The sequence below is a fragment of the Thermobia domestica genome, chromosome 15, assembly GCF_964235325.1.
Source record: "Thermobia domestica chromosome 15, izTheDome1.hap1.1, whole genome shotgun sequence".
NCBI classification, from domain to species: domain Eukaryota; kingdom Metazoa; phylum Arthropoda; class Insecta; order Zygentoma; family Lepismatidae; genus Thermobia; species Thermobia domestica.
The window spans coordinates 74,829,425-74,852,442 of NC_137468.1; the positions used below are offsets into that span (position 1 = coordinate 74,829,425).

Consider the following 23,018-nt stretch of genomic DNA (forward strand, 5'->3'; position numbering starts at 1 on the left):
GTCTCAGCGATTGTTTGTATATAAGAATGTACATTATCTCCCGTATCTCATAGTGTCTGATAAAGCCAAAGAATTAGTTGGCGAAACTGTCACAAGTATTTAGTTTTTTAATGTAAATATATTGTTTTGCTCAGCAAAATTATAAGTTTGTATTTAACTTTATATCAGTTAGGATACATGTGAAGTAATAGCATGAAGATGAAAAACATTTTTCTTCATAAAAAATTATCAACTATGTAAAAGAGTAAAATGAGGATGAACAATATTACTACCGATCTAAGCGAAACAGATCCGCTTTCGCATATATACTTCTAAAACTATTCATTTGATCATTAGTTTTAGAAATAAACCGCTTCCTTAAAAATTATCGCTGCATTATTCTTCTTTTTGTAAGAATGCCATATACATATCAATGCGACATAAAGTATGCAGGCCACATTAAAATCAAAGACAGAATGAGTTAAAATCTGATTCTGTGAAAAAGGAAATTCCAAGCAGCAGCAATTGTACAGTCTTGTTAATAAAATGCGAAAAATCGCATCCTTTAGCTACAACATAAAGTAATTCCATACTTTAAGAGTAAATTGGTGTTAATTTTCCAAATTATAGGCATGAATACAATTTTAGGTTTTATCCGTCTAACACATTCGACATTTCTCAAACCTGAGAAAGCTGCGTAGGGATTTGATTTCACTTCATTATTCTCATTAGAAGATTGATGGGACAGAAACTATGTCAGCTGATCTTCACTAGGATAAATGGATAGACGGATTTTATTAAACAAGACCGCACTGCCATGCAACATTAAAGCAGATGTAGCCAATATCAGCGGGAAGTAATTGTAAGAGCATAAAGCAATAAAGAAACTAGGGCCAAAGTCTGGACTACACAGGGAAGCTGAATATACCAACAAGCTATTCTGGCAGACAATCACAAAGAGTAAGGATTAAAACCAAGCAGTGTCGCAAAGATCACAACTAATAACAGTTGATTCTCACTTCGGCCCGTTCGTTCCTCTTCCTCTTGAACAAAGATTCCTTATCCTCCTCATTTTCTACATCCGTCTGCTCATTATGGATCCGTTTTCGTCCTTTAGAGGTATCAGACTTCGACTGCAGGAAAAGCATTGCGAAAACTTCAACTATAAACTGATAACTTTATTATACTAAGGATTTCATGTTTTACGCAACTATGTTATAAATAACAGTTACGTAATAGTTTAATTTCTTGTCCTTATTTCACTCACTTTTGCTGTTGTGAGCTGCTTCGGGTAATAACTAATTTCCTGCGATCAAATCTTGAATTCTTTCTTCTTTACATCCTTGTTTTATTCGGTGTACTTGCAAGTACGAACACTCCTTTTTAGTCCTCAATTTGTACATAATAAGATTCTACACCAAACTTCATCGCTACTACAGAGACTTTTCTATGAATAGTATTTAATCAGAATCTATGTCCCAAAACTAAACCTACATCCAGTTAGTTTTGTGTCATTAATTTATTACCGATCAGTACACTACACCTCGAAATATGTTCTTGTCTAACAAGTTTTACTATCAAGAAATACTGATAGCTGCCAACACTGCATAATAGAAACCATACTGCGTATTTCCGATGGTGGTTCGTAGAGGTACGTATGTGTTATTTTTAACAGTGGTTGCAACAAAATCTTATTTTATATAAATTCAGAACTAAATAAGAGTATTCGTAATTACTGTTATACAAAAGAATAAAACAAGGATGTAGAGTAGAACGATGTTCAAGATTTTATCTCAGCAAATTGGTTCCCTCAAAGAAGCTCACAGCAGCAAATGTGAGTGAAATATAGCACAAGAAATTAAGCAACTACGTAAACAATAGATAAAATCTTTATTGATAACGACTTATTCATCTAGAATACTTTTATTTATACTGGATAATATTCAAAATTTCACATGGTTGGATGAAAAACAGTTTTTCACTTCTAAAGTTGACTGATGAGAATGGAGTGACTTGTACGCTGATTCTTTTGGGAATCATACAATTTGAAGGGAGGCAGTGTAGTTCAGTGGTAGAGTTCAACATTTCGTTCCTGGTTCGATTCCAGATCATATGAATTTGTGGCGGGCAACATTGTGCCTGTGAATTTTCTCGCGTTCTCCCCTTTCCCTCTCTAATTCTCATTCCTCATTTTCATAATCATTCACTTTCATTTATCATCCGTCACCTTTAGCCTAAAGGGCATAACCGTAGCGGCATTAAAGATCTTTTTCTCCATCACACACACTGAGTTGCACACCGAAAATTAATTGCAACTTAAATATTTAAGGTTAATACAAATTACTCTTCATTATTAAGGTTCTGATTTAACGATTATAATATCTGAAGTTCTAACGCACAAAATAAGTAATTTGAATGGAAGACGATATTTGTATGTCAGGAGAGGACCAAACGGATGAATTTTGATATTTCTAATTTTGACAGCACCAATGTGAATAAACGCAAAAAATAAGCCATCAACTCAAAACTGACGTGGGCTCGATTTGATATGGCTTTTAATATATCCTTTACTATCTTTATTGAACATTTCTCTGTTCTAAGAATTCTTAATATGAAAAACTTGAAGTTTTGACACTCGTCTCTACCGGGTACAGGAGATCGATGTTAGTAGCCAAAATAGGAAACAAAGTTCACACGTCCGTTAATCAAATGATGAAATTTCATTTTTAATTATGATAATTCGACTTAATGCGATTACATTCATATATTTACGAACAATCCATAAACAGGCTACAACCAATCAAGGATCAATCTACAACAGAAGCCTTATTTCATAAGCGAAGAAAAGTTTATGGAATACTTATAAAATCACTACATCCATAAAATATTTATATACAGGATGTCTTTTAAAGTTTTAATCCGATTTCAGTGTTAAGCCTACAGTTTGTATGTTTGGCTGGCGGGACGTACACTAGTGACATCTTCCGCCACCCGTCAATTCAATTCCCATCAGCAGTTAATTTTGTGACGGAAGACATGCTACATGAGAAGAGTTCGACTACCGATTGTATGTGGATCATGCGGCCGAAGGAGGCCACACTAAATATCTGTGAGCATTTCACTGAAAACTTGATGTAACTACAATTATTTTGCATTTCGTAAGCACGTTAAAATCGGATAATGTATATGTATGAACGCAATACATGTGTGTAATTTTAACACTCCCTCTTTCGAATTGCAGGCATTTCGCTCAAATACAATTAGCTGTTTTCAAACTGTAACATTTTGAAATCGGATGGAGACTTTGGACACTCTTGAATGTTAAACAGAATTAATTTGAATTAATAACTGGGTAACATTAAACATTTCTGGACACTTTACCTTTTTCTTGTTCTTGTCACTTGGAGATGATGAACAATTACTCAGCGCCCCAGGAGACTTACAGCCTGACTTCTTGTCTGCTTCACTTTCTGGTGTATCAGTTCCACTGCCTCGCTTTGGACGATTTCGAGAACCCTACAAACAAAATAATAAATGTAGTAAAGTAAATGTATTACTGATAAAGTTGGGATGATTTTCGAAATTTTAAAACCATTTGGAAGAAAAAGGTCTGTTTCCCTGCAACTAGTATTATGGAGAAGAATTCTTGAGAACCGACCCAGCAGACAGCTTCCCTTCCCTCCTCGAGTGCTAATAATAATACGTTAAGAAAGTTACAACTGTAGTTGCGTGATAGGCCTATTCCAACATCTACATTTAGTGACACGATTTCATAAACTACTATCATACAACATTGTTCACATTTTGTTTTTGTTACTATTACAAAATAAGTGTTTTGTATAAGGGTAGGCTTTTTTGTTCCCAGATGCCTTTTCCTGAAGAAGGCACACACCTCACATATGTTTTTCAGTTGTGAGGGAGGAAGTTAATACTTTCAGGTAAATTCCACTGATCCTGTTTGTTTCTCCTTTCTTTGTGCTTCAGATCCAGCGCAGTTTCAGCATTAGACAAACAATTAGCGAAAAATTAGCAGAATCTCTTTCTTACCAATGACAACGGTCATACGAAGGCCTGCAATTGGAAGTACCCTTTCAGTACATTATTCCAAACGAAATGTTTGTCACTACAAAGTGTATATGGCTGGTTCCAGTGAATAACCGGCTAAGTTGACTTATTTTTGAAAATTAAGATTTTACATGTATAAGCTTCTTTTGGTAAGTTCTACATTGTGTAGAAGCGGCTGCGGCGAATTCATAAAATTGAGGAAGTTACAGCATTTTGCATAACCAGTTATGTCAAAATTATCCACGCAACTGCTGTAAAAATTTACCTTTAAACTGCTCTCCTGTAAAACTTACTTTTCCCGACTTAGCCGGTTATTCACTGGAACCAGCCATATTGAATAGTAATCAGCAAGCTAGAATTACCAAATAAACATTATCAAATGCAGGACATTCTTTCAGAAACAGTATAAGTTTTCATAGAACAGCAGGACTTTTTTTCCCTAAATTTTGAAACTTTTTTTTAATACCTTATAATTGTTTTGACGACGCTGAAGCTGTCGTTTTAAACAGGACAGGATTTTTTTTTTTTTTTTTTTTTTGAATCGCTGTTCAGGCTTTCTTCAGTTCTAAAACAGGATGATGATAATAATAAGGTTAGTTTTAACTAGTGTTGCTCACGGGATGAGAAGTACATTTTAAAATTCGAGACGATGAGAAACATGAGACAATTCTCGTCTCTTTTTAAGAAGAGACAAGTAGCTTCTCGGGACTTGTAGGCAAAACTAGTGCATTAAACTCTTAGATAGCAAACACTATGATTCATTTATAAAAATGTAAATAGGTAAAATGATTTACTAACATAATAAAGAACATTTGTCAATATTTAAAAATATGCAAGTCATTACCCAGAATACTCCAATAATAAATATGGTTTCAATGTATTATAACACACTCTTTGTGGACCTCTCGTGACGCGGAAGGCTTCTTGTAACTTCAAGATAAAATTAAAAGAAAAATCTATACTATTCTCGGAAAGTATAGATTTTATACATAAATTTACGAAACGAGAATAGCCAGTTTCCGAAGCGAGGCGACAAAAGCTTTCCAAGAATCGAGACGGGACAACCTTTTTTCTCGCCTCGTGGGAAACATTAGTGATCGCGACTTGGGTATGCTACGTCATATTGGTTTATGTGTTCAGTTATGTTTCGTTTTGCATAATAAAATGAAAGCGAATACCCTCTTCACTTTTCGAAGCTTAAGATATCCGCACCAACTGAGCGCAGTATTATATGAAAACGAGAAGAACCTATTGATAACAAAAATTGACTATGATTACGCACTTTTTTTTTAAAAAAGGGTGTATCATAAAGACACGCATTTTTTAAAAAAAAAGAGTGTATCAAAGACACGCACACCCTTACATTTAAAAAATCGATATTGAAATATGCAATAGATTTTTTCGTTATACACAGCTAACACAATTTAAAATCTGCTACGGCTTTATTTAAACAATCAAGCTCTCTTTTTATAGCAGAATGCTGAACATAGTTTCAGTACACGTGATATCAAGTTCAATCCAGTGTGGAACACACACCTCTGGAAAGAAGTGACCAATGGTTCAGGTACAATTGTGATATTAGATTCTCTACTTTATATTTTCGTAGTTGATTGAACTAATGATGATTTCAAGGCCCGGGGAAATTACTATCTCTCACGAAGCTACAAAATTTCCCTCGGTGAATATCTCCGACCGTGCTTAGCGACATTCTATCAGTATTTTGTCAGTACTATTTTCATTCCTCCCCGAAGGAACGTGGTGTTATAATTCCTGAGCTAGTACTACTGCTGAAAGAAAGGTGCCTGAGTACTCCCACAAGAGTAGTGCGCTCGTCACGTGTTGGGCGACCTGAATAGAAGATCTCAAGAAAGCTAGCGTTCTACATCTACTGTATTTACTTAGAACTTATTCACTAATGATCTTTCACGTATTTTCTATTTTGTCCTTAATGACAGTGTACAAAAAACGACTTTCCCACTTTCGGTCTCGCTTCCCTACTGTTGTGCCACCTGCGGTAGTTAAATTAACTCACTCTCTCTTTCTCAATGTTTTATTTATTCATCAGCGAACCTTTACGTGTTTAATGCAATATTCCATGTTAAGGAACTTTAAAATGTTCTGGGTCACTATTCCTCAACGAGAAATAATTCAGAGATGTCGCCAATGGACGTATATGTGTGCAGAATTTAGACATCAGCTTTTTCAGTTTTTCAATTAACTAAAAATGAAAGCTGAAAGCACAATATAAATGAACAAACACTGTTCGTTCAAGTGAACAAAGTTGAACTCTATCTCTATATTGGTAAATATTTATCTAAAAAATATGAAATTTCTTCAGTTTCTCTAAGAAATGAAGATTCACTGATATGAAGAGGTAACACCGTATTTCAAATAAAGCTTTTACATAAATTTTAAGTAATATACATGATGAAGAGTAAAATATCATCGTCTTATTAGAAATACATTTTTAATTTTTTTAATACATGAAAACACTGTATATACAACTAGTGACTAAAGCGAAGAAATGGGTCAATGAATCAATACTTACGTCAGAATTCACCAACTCTTTTGTTCGGGTCCTTGTGCGCATTCGTCCATCTTCTTCCACTTGCACAGGTCGGAACATATAAGGTGATTCCCGTACGTCTTTCGCTGGCAACTCTCCATACTTCTTATAATGAGCGCGGCAATCTGTACACAATAGTGTTTTGTCCTTTCCTGCATGCTGCCAGTCCCGCGAGTCTAACAAAACGACAAATTAAAATAATTATTCATCATATGAAAGTCGATCTTGAGAATGTTAATTTTTGTAATAGGCCTCTTAATTCAGTTTTGTTGACCAACACGTACTTTAAAAAAAACTTTAAATATATTGTTTCTAATTTTTTTATTGAATATCTCTCAATACATGTTCAAACTGTTTTCTTTAGGCAACATTATCATTCATTTAAAGCGGAGAAGTGATATGTTGTAGCAAAGTAGATCAGTTGCTCCCACAATTCACCAGCTCATTCTTAATGCGATGTATTAACTAATCGTTTTCGGATGTAATGTGTCATACATTATCAATAGTGAAATGAAAATTAATATTCGCTTCATAACATTGAGTAGACGTGACAATAACAGTACTTGCTCAGTTGCTTCAGCAATGCCAGTGTTGCTTCGCAAGAGAATCAATACCAGCACAATTAGCAAAAGTGATCAAGAAACTTGGAAGCTACACTTAATAGCTAAATAACTTCTACATAAACTATAAAAAGAGAACTGAGTATTCTGATCACATAACCATTGACATTTCATCTTTATAACATTCCTTACATTTCTAATAGTGGTTAAATATTTTATTCTTCAAGAATAAACATAAATAACAAGTTACAAGCACTCATCTCATTTGGTGTCCTCAAGATGGAATCCGAATTGATTCTGAAATCCTGACGGAGAAAAATTTTCATCACAATTTGAGGTTAAGCAAATAAGCAAATATTTTTTTGAATTTACGAGGCTTGTCAGAATAGTAAAGATACAAACGAAAATAAGATATACATGAAATGCATTGGGTACAAAGAAAGTTATATTGGTACTGAGGCTACCTCTCTACAGAAGTACCGCAAATGTCCAAACGAAGATTTTTTTTTTTTTTTTAAATCTCAGAATAGTAAAAATCAGGTGCCTGCATCTGTAACCACGTTGTAACTTCTTCCCTGATCTCATTGCCATCGTCAAAGTGTTTTCCACAATGATTCTTTTAAAGGTAAAGAAACAGAACCTTCTACGAAGGCATGGCACCACTTTGCTATTTCCAACGTGTGCTCCATGCACAAGATCCAGTACCAATACTGACGAATCATTTCCAATTCTCATAGTATGGATCAAGGTCACTGCAAATGCCAACTTTGGTACACATTTTCTCCTAATGTGCAAATGTGTTTGTATCTTTATCTTCCTGATAAGCTTTATATTAGTGATAAGCCGTACTCTAAAATGTATCAATAACACGGATAAAAGTGATTTGTATAACTAGAGTTGAATTGTTCAAATATATATATTCAGAAACTGATACATGTTAAAATACTTCCGCTTCTCATACCAGGTTTATTATTATTATTATTTTGCTTAGCATAGCTTTGTATAGCAATTACTAGTTTTGTGCCATGGTAGTTGGTGGTTTTCGTTCCCAACATCCCGCTTTTGTCTCAAAGAAATATGGCCTGTCTAAATTTAATATAATTTTAAATATATTGCTTCTTTACCACGTGTAAAACTGAAATGTATCTTACAGATACCAAACACATCTTAGTAAACTGTAATTCGAACGATACACAACTTGTTTGTTGAAACTTAAGCGACCCTTTTCAGCACCAAGACAATATGAGATGCGAACCTACAGTTTCACGTGAAATTCGAAATCGGGACCTTGTGCACAAATGCGTGTGCGCTAGCCACTGGTTCAGAAGGGAGGGCATGACACATATATATAATCTATGTCAAAACAACAAATAACAAATACAGCTGAAGCTACAAGTATTTAACTGTAAATCAGCAGTTTCTTCTGAAAGGGTACAGAACGCTAAGAGTTAACAATTTTAAACGTATTTAATAAGTTACTTGAACTTAAATCATTCAAGAAAATTTATTTAGTTATTTTACGAGGTGCATCCAGAAAGTAATTTTCCCACGCGTCCCATAGCTAGGAAGCCGTATATTGCGCGAATCGACTGCGTGCACGTGGAAAGAGTAAGGTCCTACCATGGCGCATGCGCCAGTGGAACTTCTCTAGTGCTCTTAGAAGCGTCGTGGCAGTGCTTGAAGATAGACATTCGTATTCCAGCTCCCGCCGCGGATGAAGTGCGAACAATGATTAAGTTTCTGAATGCACTGGCCATAGTGCCGATTGAAATCCATCGTCAGCTGTATCGCTGCGAAAATGTCAATGCTGACCCCACGCGCCTTGCTTTGTGTTCTGGAGTCACTTGCTTCGGCACCCACTTCACAGACACCTTCTTGAATAACAGGCACTCCGTGACAATGGTGTGCAATAAGGAGAGGGAAATCTGCGAGAACTGACAGCTGAGTTCTTTTATTCTGAAGCGACGATTCTGCATGATGCGTTCCCCCACAAGGTCGTCTGTGATGACGATTGACCTCCTGCTCCAAATTGTCTACACCAGCAACGGACCATCTGCTTGCTCATGATGTTAGGCCCATAGACTTGGCACAGCTGACGATGGGTTTCAATCGGAGCTATGCCCTGTGCATTCAGAGACTTTATCACTGCTATATATCAGGAAATAATCAATATTGCTTTAGGCAATTATGTGAGGCAAAACAACGTTGCTATTAATATTAGTCAGTTCTATCTTTAACCTGAAAATAATAGTACCTATCATAATGTTTTATGAAATGAGATTTGATTCTAATATGCATGTACACTCATGTCCAAAATTATTGTCGCATGTCTATAGATATCTTGTTCTAGGAATACAATTTGATAACGAATTCGCCCGGTATTTCTTATAATGTTAGTATGTGTATAATCGGCAAAGACATATGTGTGATAAATTTCATGTCAAAAGAGCAGTAAATAAGAACAATAAAACGAAAATAAAATTTTCTTGTCTATTTTGCAACATTTTATTTTACTCATTCTAATTTTCGTATTTATAATTCTTTTGCTATGAAATTTACCACAAATTTACATTTCCCGATTATACACATAGTATCAGTATTAAAAGTACCCTGCAAAATCATTATCAAATTATATTCTTACAAGAAGACAGTTATAGATATGCGACAATCATTTTGGACATGAGTGTACCATGTACTTGAGTAAATATTTTTCCTATGAATATTTAGATTATTGAAGAATAGAATAAATAAGTTACTATGGTACAGGTGCATTTCACACAGACTTTCTTGTAAAATGGAGGATTTCTGACATATATATCCTTGAATTGGATGTTGTTAATCTTAACAGAATTAGCCCCGATACTCTGATAATACAGCAATTAAAAAATGAACGTCAAGTATTGTTATAGGTTATTTAATACCTAATAAATAGTATGATAATGGTTTCTAATGACGTCCTCCGTTGTGCGGGTTCCAGCCTGTTGGGAACGGACATGCTATTTTCTTGTACATTTAACTAATGCCTATCCAGCATTCACCTTCTGACTGGTTTTTGTTTACAACTCGTAAGCTATAGTGCTCTTCCCCCTTGAAGAAATACAGCATAGACACGTGTCATATATTCCTTTGAGCAAATGGAGAGCTCAGTTGTTTTGAAAGAAATGAAATTGCACATTTACATATGTTCTATATGCTTAAATTATGGGTCATTACAATATGACGGGAGAGTAATGGCAAATTAATGTATTTCATACATACAACGGGTTTCTGCAGGTGTTTTACATTAGTGAGCTCTATATATAAAGTTAATGCATGAGGCCTAATTTTTAAACTTAACTATGAAGTTTCTGTGTATAATTACTGATTCTAAATCAAGGTGATGACTATTTTCCTGTCATCCAGGGACCGCGGTGGTTCAGTGGTAGAGCGTTCACGCCTGGTGTCCTTGGTTCAATCCCAGCTCGCACCAAGTGAACTTTGTGGTTAACAAACACTGTGTGCGTGGGTTTTCTCGGAGATCTCCCGTTTCCTCCCACTTTCTCCATTCCACCAACACTTTCATTTCTCATCATCACCGTCTCCTTTAGCCTATCCGGCATAACCGTGGGACGTAAAATTTCATTTTTCTACTATCATACATAGAAAAGGTGATGACTATTCTCTTGTCATCCATGAAAAAGCTGAAAACAAGAGTATATGGAATATTATTATTATTTACTGAACAGTAACAACACTATAAGTAAAATGAACTCGTTAAATAAAGCATTTTCTTCTGCTTCAAACTACTTTCTACTTAGCAACAGAAGGAATATCACGCATAGCATTATGGTAACTAGTTTCATCACATGTTACTTAAAAGAATATATTAATCAAATATACAGTACATACTTGTAGTGAAGCAGTTTTGACACTGGTACTGGACATTATCCCGTGAATCAGAATCGTCTTCTGAATTCTCATCTTCACTCGCTGAACTCGCTTCACCTATAAAAGTAAAATCGGCATAAACTGTAAGTGATTTATTACATTTGATATAAGAATCTTGAATATAAAACGACTTTGCCAATATGTGCTTAATGTTCCGTTAAAAGAAAACCATTTATTAAAATAATTTACTGAATTTTCATGAATAAACATATTTTCCCATTGTTTTCTTTTACGAAAATATGAAAATTTGTATATAAGACTTTAAAAATTCATATATTTTTTCAAAGAACACCTTTCTGTGTTGAAATAATTTCAACAATAATTTAGAATTTTAAAAAATTCTGCGAGTTTCAAGAAAGTATATGAAAACACTTCTGAATTTGTGAATGTTACATTTAGTAAATGTCAATTATAAACTGTAACTATGTAAATTATAGACCATGTAACGTACTTATTCTTACAACAAATTTTCAACAACTCTATGAAAATGTCGAAGAGGTTAACTTTAACATTTTTCATTTAAAAATAAATCAAATATAGTCTCAATACAATTAATGTAATCATCAAAATCACTTTCGCAATAGTTTATTTGTAAAGACTTCTGTCTACTTTAGAGTTATTTCTCCTTTATGCAAATGCACGGAAATTATTTTATGAATCTAAATTCTATTCTTCCTATGCCTACTATTTAGAGTAACTAAAAAGTTAATGCAACTCAAATTTCAGTACACTAAACAATTCAGTGTAAACATTTTCAGTGTATAAAACAATTCTCTAAATTGGTTTATTTCTGCTGCATTAGTATATTTGACAGTTCTGTTAGATCATTAGTACGCAGAGTGTATATAAACAGTGTTTAGTTTGTGTACAGGTATCATTCACGGAAGAACAACTCGTCTTCCTTGTTGGCTGTTACTTCAAATTACAATCACAGACAAAATTTCAATTGCTATCTTCTTCCATTCCAAATACCAGGCATCAAAGAAATACACTATATGCAATTTAGGGGAAGGGTATGATACCGTTCGTTACCACTAGCGTCGTTCACTTTTTTTTTGCATTATCTGACCGTAGAGTGGATGAGATTTACAAAATAATAATAATAATAATAATAATAATAATAATAATAATAATAATAATAATAATAATAAACTTTCATTCTCCGTCTCTTTGAAAACTTTCTCATCATTTAAAGCGGCAGTGTTCATAAAGCTCAAAAATTCTTTACAGTTACATCCATACCGGGTTAACCTGGTAACTTCAAAAACCACAGGACGAAAGAATGCTATGATTAGAGTTTTTATTTGAAGTACGAGTAACATGGCTTGCCAGTTTCTTTTTGTACTTTTTTTTTCCCCCACACAAAGTCTAGTTTTACACGAGTAAATGTATGAACAGTCATATTTACAGAATATAGTCTTCGGAGAACTACCTTGAGGTAACCAAACATTAATCAGCCTCTCTGAAAATCGAGATCTATACGGTCTTTTGTCTCTCTTGAGGAGACTGATAGCCATCCACTACCAACAACTTAATTTCATAGTTTCCAACTTTACTACAGAAAGATTGTCATTGTTGGATTTAAGGTGAACAACAGCATCATGAAGTACGCAAATTTTGAGGATTACTTAAATGATTACAACATTTCTTGAGTATATGAGCCCCTAGACTATCGGATCTTTCTTCTGATTTTTATTTGTGAAAAACTAGAATTTATATTCGAACAACCCATGTACACTTTATAAACTCAAGATTAACGATACAATTTCGTGTATTAATGCAGTCACATTACGAAAAGTTGTACCAACATTATAAAACAAGTTAATGTATGCACTTGCCAGAATGAACATTTTCAGCACTTATACGTTTGCAAAGTGCTAATCTCTCTCTTTTTTCTTTCTTTTTTTTTTAAATATAGTGTAATGCAGCATAAATTATAAATAAATAATAAAAAGATCGTACTGAAATTTGAGTTCTGTGACTTTTCAATTATCCAATATCATTTATTATCTTGTGAAGCTAACTACTGTCTAATAAAAATTTTATCTAAATTCTGGAACAAAGATGTTACTGTTGGTTAGATACGATATGGAACTAAGATTAATGCATTCACTATCTTGATCGTACATTCACTATGTATTCAATTTGTACTGACTCTCAGTTGTATCAATATTTATACAATCTTTGTTATATATCGAATAACCAAAATATTCCCACTTATCAAATGACATTTTACCTGTAACGTTTTTATTTTCTAATAATTGTTTTTTAATGCTAATATGTTTCTACATTTCAAAAATTAACTACTTCCTTGCATGCTGAGTACAGTAAATGTAAATTAATGAAGGATACGCATATATATATATATATATATACACACACACACACATACTACCGTAAAGCATACCGAACATAATATTCACACACCAATGGATGTATCTACATGATACTAAAAGAAAGTATTCTGGAAGAGTTAAACACACACATATACTGACAAAACATTTCGGACATACACACACAATCTGCCACACATATATACACTCACACCAGCTACAATTTCCCCAAAATTTTTATTTAAAATAATTAACACCTGTTTATCTACGAAATAGGAAGACATAAATAATAGCTGTTCACGAAACTAATATTTAAATCACCAATTGGAATTCTGATTTCTATTTTAGTGGTAAGGCTGGAAGAATAATATTTATTTAATAAACTTAAGTAATCGCTTTAGCTTAAGTTTTTAACTTGAAAGGTATGCTGCTCCATCGAAGGTAAAAATCTGGGAACGGTCATACTTTAGGAACGAACCACTAACGTGATGACTGAGAAGCAAAAACACTATTACCATTTCAGAACATTCGATCTGGTAAGAGCAAAATAACGCCATTCACAACATTTTCTTTTACTTCCCAGGGACAGTGATGGAAGGAATAATATTCAAAGAGCATGAATATCAATGTTAGGCTCATTTACCTATAATACCGAATGCATTACGAAATGGCGCCCGCACTGAAAATATTACACTAAATTCACTCAAAAATTTACAGCAGTGTATATTGTAAGGTAGACGTAACATTTTTCGCCTGCCGAACAATATGTCTGCAACATAGCAATATATTGATACTCAATTACCTCCTTGGAAGAACACTTTGTTCTATCTAGAACATACATGTTTTTGTAGATAAATAATTACTTATTCTCTCTATTGGCAGGTGACGTGTGTTTATTTTCATTCATTTTTTTTTCTTCCTGCACACCCTCATTATTGCTATCATACGTAACAATACCATACACGGAGAGAAAAACGGTGGGAATGTGATTTGGGATCCAGGTTCACAATCGAATCTCCAAACAATCGTTATCTTGCACTAACAGTCATTTCTGATTTATATATATAATAAAAGATCTCGCACGTATCAACAAGATATTAACTATGACAGCTAGTACTTAATCTTATTCTTCAGAGTAATTACACTACTTCTAACAACTACAAACTTAAAAAAAAAGTTGGATAATGATATTGCAATAACATTCATATCTGTAAAACGTTATTTGTTCATAGTTAATTTCCATTTTTATATTTCTGGCTTCAGCGACTTAGATTGTCATGTGAGACAGAAATATATAGTATATACCTGATTATATATATATATATATATATATATATATATATATAACCTGCTGAAACGTCTTCCACGGTGGTACTGAAACTATACTCCAACCCGGAACAAAATTTTTCGAGATATTTTTCAAATGCTCTGATAACTTTGCATTTGAAACTTATTTTTTTTTTTTTTTTTTTAAGTACTGTACTTATTATATTTATTTTTTGAAAAATAAGCCTAAGTGGAATCAATAACTAAGAACTTCAAGCTTACAACTGATTCATGACAGCTACTTATTTACTATCTAATAAAACATTCTAATTTCTCAAGCTGAAGGCAGTAAAAGAAAAGGGGGGAAGGAGAGAGTTCTAGAAATAAACTCCTAGAAAAATTCTGTGCACAGAATTATGGTAAAGAAACGATTTGGATGTTACTTAGTTGGTTCAATGCTTGTAAAAGATGTCTGCCAGAGAAAGAACGAATCTCATTGAAAGAAAGAAGGAAAAAATGAAATTCTGGAACGGCTTGGTTTGTCAACTCTTACAATGGAATTAAGTGATATCGATAATTATACCTATGGCTTAAATATCCGCAAGTATAACACGGTAGAAATAAAAGTCTACTAGATCTTATCCTCTGCTAGTTAGGTTTGTTATTAGCCACTTTTCCCTATCTTATATTATTCTATCATGTCTTCGGCCCACCCAAAGACAGCTACGGCTTCCCTATCAACATTATATGCTCGTATATCTTGTAGACATGTGTCATATCCATCTTAAACGCCTCAACCTAAGTACTCGCAATATATAATATGGAGTTATCCGTTCTGTAACACCCTCTTTTCTTCTGTTTATTCGTCTTTCATTCTTTTGTATATTTTCTTTCTTTGTGTCTTGAAGTTTAGTACCCCTTTATAGAACCGTGGCTGTAAGACGTGGATCTTCAATTTAAGATGGAATTCAAACCACCGTAGTAAGTTAAAAATTTTTAATGCGCTCCCACCGGGAATCGAACCCAGAATCACACGTACCGAAGGCGCACAGTTATTAGACCAACGAAGAAAGACTTGTAATTTCCCCTGCGAGCAGAATTCATTAGAATCCACAGAGAAGTGTTAATTGTACACTACAAAACTCCTCCAATCTCGAATAAATTTAAAATTCAAGAGTGAAATTTACTATTGCTTTCGGTTTCAATTCCTTGTTTATCAACTAATTAAACAAGATGCAACCTGAAGCATGAGAACTGCTTAATCAAAGTCATTTCTGTTCGTTGTTACTCTGGAAAAAAATCAAAGGCTTCCGAACAGACAGAAATAAAATCGTACCTCCATTCGTATCACCTGTCAAATCAAGGACACGTGCATGCGGATGCGGTATCAATTTTAAGGCGACAATACACAAGACGTGTGCATGGCAAAACGAACAGCAATAATTGATAACATCCGCATTGACCAAAGTCCGGTACAGTGAACCGTAAGAGCTGAAATGTGCTTTTGTATAAATATCATTATACAAGCAATATTGAAGAAAGTTAGATTTATAAAGGAATAAAGAACATTTTACAATTAGACACGGCCACTCACACTCTTTGTTTTATTATTAGTAAAGTTCTCGATGTAATTGGCTTATACCTTCCGTTCTAGTCTGAGAGCGACGAGAACGCTATAGTCTTTCCTTAATAATTGTGTGAGGAACTGATTGCATATTCATACAAACATTCGTATTTCGTTTATTGTCCCTACAATATTTGAAGACACAAAAAATATAAACAGGGCAGTTTAAGATAAAATATAAAACAGATGAAAACGTCTATGTATTAGCGCATGAGAATGTCGGGCATTGGATCTCTTCACTCAGCTCTGGATACATATCCTCATATACGGATGCATTTTTTCGCCTTTATTTTATATTTTACTTAAACTTTCTATTTCCAATCTTTTCCCTGATATTTCGGAAATATCTTCACGATAGGCACAACAGCATTATACACAAACTTAATTCCTTAAACATTTTTCTTGAAAAAACATTAATTTTCGCAATTCAAACCACCTTTATTCCACCAGAAATTATGCACTTCTGAAGTACATCCTTCATGTCAGATTCACTATGACGTGAAAAATCTACAGGGAAACAGCGTAAATTTGAAGTTATCGGTCTGTTTAAATTTTATTTCGAACTCTGACGGAGTTTTTTTTTATTTTTTTATTTTTATTTATTTATTTTTTTTTTGTAAAGTCAGTGAGAAAGACAACTAGTAATTAAGATACTTACAAGAATACAACAAAGATTCCGCTGATTATCCATGGAAGTAACGAAAAACCATTTTTACGTAGTCTTTATTAAAATAATCTGCGAGGTATTCGATGTTATATCCTTTAAACTGTCCTTACTTACCAGTTCTACCTTCCCTCCCCATTTTCTCTCTTCCATTTCGTTAAGTTCTGATTAAGGATTCAATCAAATTTATAAATAAAAATATATAAAGTCACTGATATAAAGTTTGAACAGAATGGTAACTTCTGTTGGTTACTTTGTGGAAACACTGAATAAATAAAATTTATCAACAAAATTTAAAGCAGTAGGTTATGAATTCGAACATTTAATGAGGGGATCTATGTAACCAACAAGACTTTCAAATGTAGACATCACATGTACTTATCCTGTTAAGAAAACACACGACAAAAATATAGTAACTCCCATTATCACCCCCACAATGAAAAGCAACAAATACTATGACAATTGTGTTGAAATAAAAGCTCTAGAAGCTAAGCAAGAAAGGGATGAACATACGAAATTGGGTAGGACGCAAAATATGAACAAATATAATTATGTAGAAAACATTTTTTATCTGAGGTTCCTTTTCTTCCTTTTAAATAATGTATAGTACTTACGAAACATACTCAACTTTATACTATTTACAAATGCATGCAGTTTGTTCTGTACAAGTGGGTTGCTTATCTGAAGATACTTCTTTTAATAAGAGAAATAGAAGAAAGTGGCGTACAGCCCTAAGAAACAAAGGTTCTATTTCAGGTAATCGCACCAATTTAACTGTACTTCGTTATCATGGCCTGTGCCTGAAACAGGTTTGGATTTATCGTAATATACATTCCATCTACAATATTGCTACTGAAATTTTATTAATTAGCCATCAACATGCTCACTTATCTGACCTCAGAAAAGATGTATCTTATCTCTTTTTTTTTAGCTTACAGACATGCTATTTGCAATACCAGCCTCCTATTGTCTATCAGCCTTCAAGTTGTGCTTATCAGCTGATTTCATGCATACAACATAGCCTCCAAGTTGTTCTTTTTATTTATTTTTTTTTAACGAATATTCTTTGGTTTTGTTTGTATACGAAAGTGGTGCAATCTAGCTACTGAACACTTTTGTGCAAAAACAGAATAGTCCCCTCCTCCTATGGGTTTTTACAATGCCTTCTACTGTATACTGCACATTTCGAAATCTATTTACTGTCCAAAGTTCTTTTCAAGCCGACTTACCCTGTTCCTTGGAATTTGGTCTCGATGATCCCACAGCTATGAAACCAGAGAAAATAATGTTAGGATTCAAAGCAGTGTAACCAGTCTCAAGTACAAGCTATTCAATAAGTGGAATGTCAACTTAAGACAAATCTCACTACTGCTCCGTCTAAATACTTTTATGCGTTGGACAATATAATTCACTTCGTTATTACAGTAAATCTGTTACGATTCGGGGGTATACCACTAAAATATAAAGTATAACTAATACATAATGACCGCATAGTAAAATTTAACGTATGTCTGTCATTGTTCACAGAATAATATTTAACCGCAACACAACAATTTAATTATTTGCACCTAACAAGAAACATACTTATACTTTACTTACTACTCGCTATTAACTATTCAAACTATACCACAGAATCTTAAAAGATAATTTGAGGCGTTGGCCGGGAGAAGAGCTTCTACGCCTTTCCTCGGTAACACACTTTAAATGATAAATAATGTTTTACTTAATTTGTTCATCGGATATACGACACAAATTACGAAAATAGTTGAAAAACACGTGTTTATCAATATTTTCGAACTGACGTTGGTCCTTAGCATATATATATTACTTCCGTATACAGAATTATGTACAACAATCCCAAGGTGAAAATTATTCTTATTATTATTCAGTATGATTTTACATTATGCAGATTTTGTTTCAATGTTACTATTTTATTTTCCATTTATGCTCATGTACGTAAGAATTAAGTACATCCAAACGTTTTTCTACTACGAAATGTTTTCATGTAACATTTATTATTTTCAAAATTGGGTAAAAACGAACTTTCAGTTGTAGTATGTTGAGAAAAGTCAGCACCAAATTAGTAAGCTGCTGCTGCTGTTGTATTTATACAACAATGTTACTGTTTATCTTCTTTTTACAATATAAAGCACTGTGTTCTTGAACAAAAGTATAATAACAGTTAAGATGAAAATATTTTTTATCGTTTCTGATTTAACTGAATTCTCAACTTCTTTTATTTTTTCAAGTTTCTTTCCCTGTTATGCCTTGAGAACTAAATGATAGGATAACAGATGAATCATAAAATTAGTAGTGAAAATCACCACAAAACATCCACACCTCACGTGCGATTTGGTTGCTTTTACTGGCAATGATTTAAGTTCTCAGGCAACAGTGCCTGTTATGGAAGGGGATCTGAACCACTTCTACAGTTTGTATCTGCGAGCTCAAAATCCTTTCAGGTAACAGCGTTCTATCCTGTAACTGACAGTACATTTTTGGCTGCTCAACAATACTAGTGGCCTTTAATATTTCTTGGTATAATAGCATGTATACTTCGCCAAGAACGCAGAAAATCAATATTCCATCCACTAGGCGAAAAATGTGTTAGTTTGGTGTACTTGCTTACAGATTAAAAGAATGAAAGAATTGCTACAAAGAAAAGATCGTCTATGAAAATTTGGCATATTGTTGGATACAGAACTGAGTTAATGCGAAAAGTAAGTTGACTGTCGAACGTAGTTTCAGAAATATGTGTGTATGGTTCTGGAACAATTAAACGGTATACGGAGGTGTGAAAAGAGGAATATAGATCTGGGTTCGAGTAATAGCTATTACAATTTTACAGAAACTTCAATGGTTTTGGGTGCTCTAGCCTCCAATAGATGTTATCCTGCAGACGTTAACATCCAGAACGGACAAAGCACTTCTGGTAGCAGTCAGTGAAGTTTGCTCAATGACTTCACATACAGAGGGATGCATCTAGTAACTATCAAACAGGAAAGTGTCCATAAAACTGAGAAAAAGGAACGACTGAGAAAGTAGATAACGTAAAACTGGAATGCTGAGAATCTACAGATAGAGAAAGCAAACGGTGTCAGGTCGTACCCAGGTAAGTTGTGAAACATCGTGAAAATGAGAAGGTTGGAGAAGAAATTCTTGTGGTCGAAAAGCAGAAGATAGAAGGAATTGTTGAGACTAAGTCTATTAAGTTAGAAGAGTGACGCAGGTGGCTATCTAAGGAAGTCGATAAATGGTATACGATGATCAGGAAATTAGAAGAGCTCGAAGAATAGAAGAATGACAACAAAGTTACAAGTTTTAATAGAAAATCAAAAGGAGATACGGTGTATATACACATTAAGAAAGAACTGGAGAAGAGACATGATAGGTTCGTTGGGTTAAGCGCAGCCGCTGAAGCTATTAGGGAGGAGGTCTGCTCTTGGCGAACGAGAAATGAAAGTTATTTCTGATGTGTTCTCCTAGAATTGTGGGCTATACATGCAGTTGTAGTTTTATTCAAATAAAGGGAGAAGAGGTTGGGCGGAAAATGTGTTAGCTTGGTGTACTTGCTTAGAGATTGAGCGAATGAAATAGTTACTGTACAAAAAGAAGATACTCTGAAAATATAGGATATCGTTGGATACAGAATTGAGTTAATGCAAAAAGCAAGTTGATTGTCGAATGTAATGTGTATGTGTGGTTGTGTAATAGTGACATGGACTAAACTCTGTAAATTGTAATAAAGAAATACTTGGAAAAAGTAAGTTTGTTTTTAGTGCCGGTTTTTCCTTGCTGTGTAGCTGTATATAACCTTACAACAGCTTCATTCGTTACTACGGTATAGGCAAATTCATTATGTAACTCGGCCCTAGATTTATTACCACCAGCAACTTGCTCGCTAGTTACTATAAAAAATAAAAATCTAAGGTGGTGAAGAACTTTTGTTCGTAACTACTTACTGTAATTAGTTCAGCTATGATTACACAAGTGTTTCGGTTCGTATTTGTAATAATACAAAATTTTAATATAAATTATATTTTGAAATGTCCAAAGAAATTGTTATATGTAAGCAAGGCGTATAAGGATTAGTTTTATTTTGGAGAGCAATAGTAATGGTGCTCTTTATATCGAATACGAAAGCAATTAGTTGTTTTTCATTTGAATGTGAGTTATTTCCTAGTACTATGTATTTAAAGAGTTGATGTATTTGTTTTGTGGAGTCGCTGCTGTTGTGTTGAAGTGGAGTAACAAGGCGAAGAAGGTGTTGCGAGGGTAGATGTATATAGTCTTCTGCATTACTTTACAGGATTGCCAAATACAAAAGCAGCAAAGTCAGTAGGCATAGCCCAATAATAGGTTTATTTTGTTGGAAGATTATTGTGAGTTGAAGAGGAAATGAATTTACAAAAAATCATCAGATACTAGAAAAACTATATGTAAAGCGTTGAAATTCTGTAGCAAAGAAAAATTCTATACTATAGACGGGTTAATCTTAATGTTTTCATAAAAATAATCTTTATTGTTTAAAGTTCCATATAAGAAAATTAAATTAGTATACTCTTAGTGGTTTAATGTTTGATTCTATGTTAAACAGCCTACTATATTCTGCGTAGGACTTAAAATATGTACACAAATTTGATTAGGTTCAATCCTTTTCGTTTTCTTCAAAGATACACAGATCGCACTTAAAAGCAGCACTTTGAGCAAATTGCCATATGTCTCATGTTACTCATAGCCTAAGAAACTAGTTCGTAACCTTGCCGTCTGCATTAATATATCAGACACATAATAGCTACCTCTCAAATATTTCATTTGTTCATTTTTTGAATTTTCAGTTGCAAATATCTCAGTTTACACGCCCTTACATAAATAAAAATAATTTTGTTCATACACCCTTATTCCAGCCAACCCCTCAATTTTATAATTTATCTTCACAAATTGCTTTGTTTCTTCTTTCTTTTTCCTTTACACTCTCTGAAACTACCATTACACATAAATTAATGTACACAGACAGACATGAAGCTCTTACATACACATGTGCTGAGAAATACCACTGTGTCTCATTGTGGCCTAAAAACTAAAAGCAATGATGAGACTTACGTATAATGTTGCATAGTTACTATATATATAATGTTACTATATATATATATATATATATATATATATATATATATATATATGTAAATTCATTACGTTTCTAGTAGCGTTTATGTCGTTAAAATGATCATATTAGTTTAAATGAATGATTTCTTCACATAAAAGCAAGCAAGTGTTCTGAATGTACTGGTACAAAACTAAATGTGTAATCTAACTGTTCGAAATATGTGACCATACACTTTAGAAAAGAGAGAGCTGTATTTCTGAGCTGGCTAAATTTACAGTAATACTCCGGACAGTCAACTAGCATATCATATATACTATCTACTCAGGTTGACGGGACTTCACGTCTTATTATATTATTATTTCTATTTCTAATATAGGCAATTTAATACTCATAAAATTTACCATATTTACATACTGTTCATTTGGAAAACTGAAAATATATACAAAATAATTTCTTTTGCCAAGAAAATGTACCTAAAATAGGACAAGTAATGTCTATTTGACACACAGTACATACGTTATATGAAAAAGAATATGGTGTAATAGATACGACTCATGTGTGTCACTACCGATCTCGGAATGAGATAAATGCCAACTCCATTAATTACTAATTACGTATTTTTATTTTAATAAAGATACATCTAATTCGAATAAAATTCTCGCTCATGTTAATCTCCCACGCAAATAGTTACGCCAGTCTACACTAAAATTCGATAATAAATATGATCTGCTCACGGAAATAAACGATCCAACTCAGCAAAAGCAAAACGTTTGAATATTCTCTCTCTATATATATATTGTTTAGGTTTTATTTATGTTAAATCTATTACACTACTTGAGATCACGGGCGCTAAATAAATTATCATTAGGTAAGACCTATATAGTAAAAGTGTGAAAAATAAGAATCGAAGAAAATTTTATATAGGCC

At 33.5% G+C, this 23,018-nt stretch overlaps 1 protein-coding gene across 7 annotated transcripts in view; it reads right to left on the reverse strand.

The window, feature by feature from the left end:
- Nucleotides 1-23,018, reverse strand: part of Gug (arginine-glutamic acid dipeptide repeats grunge) — a 102,880-nt gene that overhangs the window by 45,840 nt on the left and 34,022 nt on the right. For 5 of the 7 annotated variants that reach the window (XM_081739837.1, XM_081739835.1, XM_081739838.1 and 2 more), the window contains exons 7-11: nt 18,214-18,249; nt 11,059-11,154; nt 6,593-6,786; nt 3,361-3,495; nt 999-1,112 (exon numbers count right to left, since the gene is read on the reverse strand). In XM_081739837.1, coding sequence (XP_081595963.1) covers nt 999-1,112; nt 3,361-3,495; nt 6,593-6,786; nt 11,059-11,154; nt 18,214-18,249 — 575 coding nt within the window. The remainder of the gene's footprint in view (nt 1-998; nt 1,113-3,360; nt 3,496-6,592; nt 6,787-11,058; nt 11,155-18,213; nt 18,250-23,018) is intronic. The other 2 variants (XM_081739839.1, XM_081739840.1) reach the window with 2 other exon arrangements.